The sequence below is a fragment of the Ipomoea nil genome, unplaced genomic scaffold (genome assembly GCF_001879475.1).
Source record: "Ipomoea nil cultivar Tokyo-kokei standard unplaced genomic scaffold, Asagao_1.1 scaffold1075, whole genome shotgun sequence".
Classification (NCBI taxonomy): Eukaryota; Viridiplantae; Streptophyta; class Magnoliopsida; order Solanales; family Convolvulaceae; genus Ipomoea; species Ipomoea nil.
This window is the reverse complement of record NW_017617503.1, coordinates 151,530-159,319: the sequence shown is the minus strand read 5'-3', so window position 1 is coordinate 159,319 and position 7,790 is coordinate 151,530. Positions and strand designations below refer to the sequence as shown.

General features: G+C 32.8%; 1 protein-coding gene across 1 annotated transcript; it reads right to left on the bottom strand.

Annotated features, from left to right (window-relative positions):
* Window positions 1–2,567: 2,567 nt before the first annotated feature.
* LOC109182984 (probable cation transporter HKT6) lies at window positions 2,568–7,396 on the bottom strand. The gene is made up of 3 exons (XM_019333201.1): window positions 6,084–7,396; window positions 4,272–4,490; window positions 2,568–2,835 (listed from the first exon to the last, which is right to left on the bottom strand). The coding sequence occupies exons 1-3, from the start codon at window positions 7,319–7,321 to the stop codon at window positions 2,637–2,639; spliced, it is 1,656 nt and encodes a 551-aa protein (XP_019188746.1). The 5' UTR covers window positions 7,322–7,396; the 3' UTR covers window positions 2,568–2,636.
* Window positions 7,397–7,790: the final 394 nt, after the last annotated feature.

The following is a 7,790-nucleotide window of genomic DNA, read 5'->3' as shown; positions in this document are numbered from 1 at the left end:
TAAACTAATTTTACATGTTTAATTTCTTTGATTGAATTTTTGAGAATTTTAATTTTGTGGGTAGATCTTTAGCAAACCGTCACGAGTATTCATCCACTAGGAGAAAACCTAAGGGTCTAAAGGGCTTTTTGCACATGCTAAGTGTAATTGTGTTACCTATAAAAGTGATTTATCATTTCTTTTGTTTGTTTGATTTTCTTTATTATTATTTTCGATTGTACTCTTTTGTTGAAGAAATCATGATTATTATTCTTTGCTTGAGGACAAACAAATGCTAAAATGTGTGGGATTGATAAGTGAGTAATTTATATACTTGCACATTATTTTTTAAGATTATTGAAATTGCACCGTGAATATTGACTGCAAGATGTAACTTATATTTCTACTTGATTTTATGTTATGCAACAATCGCGTTCATTAATTAGATTTGTTAATAAAATGTAAATAATGAAAATTGAAAGCATAAAATAAAACAATAACAGAAGAGAATTGTTAAGCAGTTCGGAGTGCTTCTCCTATGTCTGCGGGACAACCCACGTTTGCCCAATCCACTATAGATGTTCACCAAGGAGTATTACAAGAGGTAAGTACAAATGACTCTCAGCCTTTACCACTACAACCTTTTCTAACACCTATTCAGGATTGAACCGTGCATGCCATAACAATCTTCAAGCGAAGCTTCAACTGTACCAGGTACTGTCTGTGCAGTCCAGAATTAAACTACAATAATATAATCAAAGAGATAATATAAGAGCTTGTAAAATATTCTTTCACTTAGAATAGCAGTTCTCAATTCGTCACTTTCCAAAATGGGATGACTTCCTTTTTATAGTAAATTAAACTCATCCACCAGCTTGATCCATAATTATTGCATCCTATATATAATCTTCAAAGCACCATAGCCACACGTTTTTGTTTAAATTCCACATACTGTGAGATCTGCTGACTTCCTCTTCTTAGAAAAACAATAATTGAAAGCCACTTAAAATAAACTTATGTGATAGGAAATGGTCCAAAGAGTTTTAGACTAACTTAAATCTAACTAAATTAAAACAAAATAAATTAGCCAACAAAGGTTTTAATATGCAAACTTTGTACATTTACATTTATTTTGTGTGCTTGTTCTTGATTTAGCTTTAATGTATTAACTTAACATTTTTGCATGTTTTGGTTATCTTTTGAGGCTAATATATATATATATATATATATATATATATATATATATATATATTATGTATTTGATGATTATGGTACCAAAATTTAACTTATGGAGCTAAGAAAATGGCCAAAACACTTTTTGGTGAGCCTAACATTGGTGTTTTGAATGGTCTTGATCATATGTGCAAACCAAAGTAAAAATGGAGCAAAAGTGTGCAAAGTTGAAAATCCTGTCTAAAATGACCACTTCTTAGTATTTTGATCATAACTTGATGTAGGAACGTCCAATTGAAGTGATTCTAGTAGCATTGGAAATCCAACTTAAAATGTTACAACTCTTATTATGAAGAATATAAGAGCTAATTCTGACGTTACAATGATCAAAGTAGTTTCAAAGTTAGAGCTGCATCATAACGTTTGTCCTTAATTAATTACAACAAGAAATTTCTTGTTGCAAGATTCAATCATTCAGAGGCCATCTTTTTCTTGATGCATCAAGCCTTATTTAGAAATTTCTAAATTTCATTGTTCAAAGTCGGTTTGTGTTCTATAAATGCAGTTTTGGATCCTAAAAGCCTAAAAACGATAGAAGAACGAAGCTAGCTAGGGTTTAGACACTTCAATTTTGGAGAGAAAATCTTTCCAATAAAGCTTGGAGTTTGGTTTCAAACATAGCTAAGGAAGGAAAGGTAGATAGCAAGGCTTCAAGAACGATCAATCCAATTATCTTTTAATTTGTTGTAATTGAGATGTTTACTATGAATTGAACCTTTGTGATTTCTTCACTATCACTAGTGGCTAATTTTCTTTTAACGATTTGAATTCTTGGAAAATTTATTCATATTGCTTGTTCTTAAATTCTTGAGTTTATAATATTTCTATTTCTTTTACGTCTTGTGTTTGCGTGATTTAATTAATAATTACATAGAACTTTGATCAAGTTATATGTGATTCTTACTTGTTAATTACGCACGAAGGTGGCGTTAACTAAGGCATTGCAAAAACACTAGAAGACACCTCATGAGAGTTGTGATTTCTCTAGGGAACTTTATATTACTTTTGCTTAATTTGTTGAATTTCCTGAATTGCTACAAGAGTAGAATTTACATAGTTTAATCACATACTTGAGCACGAGAGTGGTAATTACATTAGATAGCAATTTCTCACACTTAGGAATTAAAATATTATAAGTGTCAGCCTTTATAAGTTTAGCTATTGATCAAATAAACCTTTCACTAGGATTCACTCTCTTCTTTCCCATCTATTGTTTGTTGTCCATTTCTTTTAGTTGGTTTCATCATTTGCATCTTTCTTACAATTGTAGGACTAGATTTGGAGAACTCTTATTAGCTAGGGCTTTATTTAGTTTTTTTTTTTTAAATCAAAATACCATTCTTGGTGTGATTTACACCCTAAAATAGCCATTTGACTATTGGAAAGAGGTTGGGAGGAGAGCAACCCACTCTTGCTTAAAATAATTACATGAGCTTCCATGCTTTTCCTCCTTTCATATTGAACTTCTTGAGCCTTCCAAAAAGCATAACAAAAATGAGGACTATTTTGCCCTCATCACTCCACTTCCCTACCAATCCATACAGTTTGTCCTTGCAATTTGAGTCGGGTTTCAGCATTCGGGCACAACTATACCCCATTGTGAAACCAACGTTTCCATAAGCACTGCAAAAAATATATGTGCCCAATTTTAAATTTAAGCTCTCTCAAACCAAAAAAGAGATAGAGAGAAGAACAAGAAAATATATATATATATATATATATATATATATATATGTGTGTGTGTGTGTGTGTGCGCGCGCGCGCGTGTTCATAAGCAGGTGAGAACCAATTTTAACCTACGAACTTGTGAAGGATTGCACCGCACTTACTACATGATAGCATCACACTCGGATACGATTGCATCACAAGGTCCTCCAGATATATTTGAGAGTCATAACAGTACAAACATGTAGTAGTTGCAGTGCAATCCTTTACAAGTTCATAGTTCGTAGGTTACTGTTGGTTTTCAACTTGATTAGAAATATATATATATATATATATATATATATATATATATATATATATATATATATATACAATTCTAAATCAACTTTTGGTAATACTCACTTTAAGTAAATTAATATTTCTCTTTAAATGAATTAATATTTCATTTACACTAAAGAATTCTCAATCAAATTTTGTGTATCTATCAATTCTAATAACAATCTTATCTTATCACTCAATTTTCTATTGACATTTTCAACTATCTAGAACCTTGGTGGAGGTGTACGTCTTAATTCTGATGCAATAAGACTGAATAATTGCACTACATTATTTATCCTTTTTCAAAAAATTATTATTATTGTATGTTACATGCATATGCTATATATATAATTAAATATAAATATATTTTGGCACAAGTGTCAAATAGGCCTATCAACTACTATGAAGTGCTCAATTTTCACCATGAACTAAATTAAGTGTCAAATAAGTCTATCTACCAGCTAAATTCATTCAATTGGCCTTTTTTACAGGTTACCAACAGGTTGTCTATTTAATTATTAAAATAAATAATTAAAATTTGCAAAAAAAAAAAACAAAAGAGAGAACAGGCGAGGACAGCCGGTGGCTGCCATTTCAAAGACAGCCGTGGCTGTCCGGCGAGGACAGCCGGACAGCCACGACTGTCTAATATGAGGTCCAGATCTGGACCTCATATTAGACAGCCACGACTGTCTTTGAAATGGCAACCACCGGCGAGGACAGCCGGTGGCTGTTCTTTTTTTTTTTTTTTTTGTTTAATTTGTTTAATTATTTATTTTAATAATTAATAGGCAACATGTTGGTAACCTGTAAAAAAGGTCAATTGAACAAATTTAACTGGTAAATAGACCTATTTGACACTTAATTTAGTTAATGGTGGGAATTGAACACTTTGCCGTAGTAGATGGGCCTATTTGACACTTGTGCCATATATTTTTATTTTTATTATTCTTGGCTATCATGTATTTGGCCTAGCGTCAAGTGTCAACTTCTATATTCTCAGTTGTTAAATTATGAATTTATGAGTAATTAGCAAATATATATGCAAAAGTATTGTAAACATGAAGCTAAGATACCTTATTACTTCAAGAGTGATGCTAAGAACACTAAAATTGAGTGGATCGTCCTTCATCCTTTCCCTTTCTGTGATACAAATAAGAACAATAAAGATGACCAAATATGAAAGCTGGGAAAATATGATATTATCAACTCTTCTTGCTTTCTTCTTTCTTTGAGTCTCTTGAGATTGTTCTTCACCTTTCACTGGTATAAATGACGTATATGGAGGTAGATACCTGATCAAAATGTCATATTATCGTTGATTCAAGTTAGATTAATATGGCAAATAAAACTATTTTTTTAAACATGACAAAACCTTATGATATTATCGTAAATCTTTCGAACTTCGTCGAGCACATAGAATAGCTTGATAGTGCATCCCTGGATGTCTAACAGTTCATTTCCCTTGATTGCACTGCCAGTTGTCTATGGATACACTATCAATGAACTAACCTCAAGTGCATGGCCGAAATTCATATTTATAAATTCCCTATATAAAAGGTCAACCTAAGATTCAAATAATTGTGGTTATATATATATATATATATATATATATATATATATATATATATAACCACAATTATTTGAATCTTAGGTTGACTAAACATCAAATAATTGCGGGTGAATTGAATAAAATTCTAATAATGCAATAAGATATTTGGTTTTCATTGCTCATAACAAATATGAAGTGACCCATAAACTACGAAAATGACACATGTTGAAGATAATTCAAGTTATGCTTTGACACAATAATTGAATGTTTTATTCCTAGGATGCATGCATTATTGCCAAATTTATAATGACACTTAATTTCTTAGTTTGTTTAATATGCAGCTTCGTGGATTTAAATATTTAATGGGATCGGAGCCTTCAAGTTTTAAATTAGCTTAGCTATACGCTATATATAACAAATGAAAGTCAAGCCTGGTGTTTAATTTGACAATCACTATACTAGATATCACGGTTCACCTTACGAGATAAACTAATTATATAAAATTTATTTTTAGTATATTGAATGTTTAGTTTCATTATATTGCTTTGAATGTTTATATATTAAAAATTCATTTTTAGTGTTCTGAATGTTCATTCTTTAGTATACTATCTAAGAATGAACCTTAAGTATACTAAAAATAAATCTTTAGTATATTAAAAATTAACATTTTTATCAATGTGTACTTGTATAATTTGCATTAATCTAAACGTCTATGATTATCAAAAGTAATTTCATTTAAATTATTTTATTCCAAAAAAAAAAAAAAAATCCGGCCAAGTGGCCAACGTACGATGGGTTGGAATCTAGGAGAATTCATAATTCTTATACCCAAAATTTATGACTTTGACCTGAAAGTTTGTGTTAATTTGCAGCAATATAATCAATTATTAAATGAAGTTGTCAGCATGGACAGCTTAGTTGGTCACAGAGTGAAATTTGGGAACAATAATCCGAAATCGAGTCTTATTGGCGGTAGTGTATAAGCAACCTCTCAAAGTAAAGAGACTCCGGTAGTGTATAAGCAACCTCTCAAAGTGATGAGACTTCTTGTGCACAGTAAACAAAGTTCAAGAAAAAAGATAAAAATTGATAGGGTATATATCTGAGTAAGTTCAAATTATGATAATTATTTTTCAAAATGTAATACAAAAAGAATATTTTGATCATAATAAATTATGAAAAAGAATGAAAAAAAAAAAAAATGGGCGTCAAGATTAACTCTATTTTCTTTATAATTAAGTATATGGTACGGTGAGACTATAGGAAAGGTCAAGAATATACTTTTCATGATTATTGCCACCGGGAATCTTATTATAAGGACAAAAAGAGTACTCACATCATTACGACGAACAAAACCAAGATGGCCGGCGCAACGGTCGAGATATCAACAATGGTTTCCCCAGTGTGCCTCGCGTTCACAACTTCAAACAGAAACCCCACAATCTTCTGAAAACCATTCAATTCGCCCAGGCTTGATGACGATGAGTTCCACTCCAAAGAGCAAAACAGTGTGAACTGTACGAGGATGAATCCTAGGACCGTGACGACCAAGTACTTGGAGTGCAACCCAGGGAGGAGATGGAGGTGGCCGATCTCCCTAGAATGTTTTAACAGGAAACTGCCTTCTTGTTTCTTGAAAAACTTGGCAAAGAACCATATGGATAGTCTCAAGAATACTGGGTATAATGTGTTTCCCAAGAGGATTTGGGGGATTAGGATCAAAAGAAGGCCAGAGTTTTTGCTAAAAACCACCATGTTTTCATTGGTGGGCACGAACCCACAGCTCGCAAAAGTTGAGACTACCGTGAAGATTGAGAATGTGAAGAGCTTCAACCCCTTTTGTCTCAGCACTTCACGCGCACTTTCCACAAATCTCACGTACAACAAAACTAAAATTGTGCCCACAACGTTGACACACAAAAGATAACCTGCGGCTATGGTTCCTAGGAATTTGATGGACTCGTACTTCATCTCTCGCGAATCCTTAGGAGAAGAAGAAGAATAAAAGATGTCTAACCGAGATTCATTGTGGTTTGGGTTTGGGGTCTCCTCGGTTATGCTCATAATGTCCAACTCGATTTGGTCATCATGAAAGCTCGATTGCCTCGAATGGCGGGGACTATTACTATTACTACTCACAGATGTGACTTTGCTGTTACTTCTCCACGGCCTATACTTGGGGCGGATTAAGTGAAGCCCCACCATGGAGGTGAAGACCTCACCGCCGATGAACATCAGCACCGTCATCACTATGAGCTGGCCGTCGGAAAACACCTCCATCTCCACCGTGGACATGCTGGAGACGGTGGCCGCCGAGACGGAGGTGAAAAACAAGTCGATATTCCTAGGCCGGAACATGGTTCTTGGGTTAAGGGCTTTGAGAATCAAGAACCCAAAGGAGGACAAGAGAATGAAGTAGAGAATTTGGGCAAGGATTGGATTAATCTTGAAGAGAATGGAGTGGTAAATGGAAGAAACAATGAAACAAGTTGATCTGCAACAAGAACAGAGTTTCATGGTTGGGCCACTACAAAGATGTTGTAGCTTTTTACCATACCAATTAAAGCTCATCATTTTTTTTGAGTGATTTTGGAGAGGACTTTTAGATTTGAGTTAGTTCTCTGTTTTTTGTTCCTTGCAAAGAAGATTTGAATTGGTGAGGGTATATAAAGGGAGATACTAATGGATGATATCATGATTTCCTTAATTATTTGTGCAATTATCATTCTCAACCTAATAAAATAGATTTAATTCCATTTTTTATCCTAGATTTATTGGTAAATGTCTGCTTTTAGTCTTTTTTCTTTTAGTATATTACATTTGGTTCTAGTATTACTATGGCATATTCGTTCCTGGTTTTCTATCAACAAAACCTTTAAAATGTCATTATATACATGGGCATTTCCATTTTTTTTTTTTATAAAAGTTGATTGATCTGCTGTATTTTTATTTTTGAAAAAAAAAAAACTCCTAATTGAAGACCAAAAAGCCTTTGTATTTAAGTGTATTTAAACAATATTGTTGACAGAGGACTAAAAATGGT

Excerpts from the sequence above, each read along its gene's own strand:
- LOC109182984 (XM_019333201.1), bottom strand. The coding sequence starts at position 7,321 with ATGATGAGCTTTAATTGGTATGGTAAAAAGCTACAACATCTTTGTAGT. Across the intron at positions 4,491-6,083 it reads GTTTTGTTCGTCGTAATGAT|GTATCTACCTCCATATACGT; the intron begins GTGAGTACTCTT and ends CATTTTGATCAG. Across the intron at positions 2,836-4,271 it reads ATCACTCTTGAAGTAATAAG|TGCTTATGGAAACGTTGGTT; the intron begins GTATCTTAGCTT and ends TATTTTTTGCAG.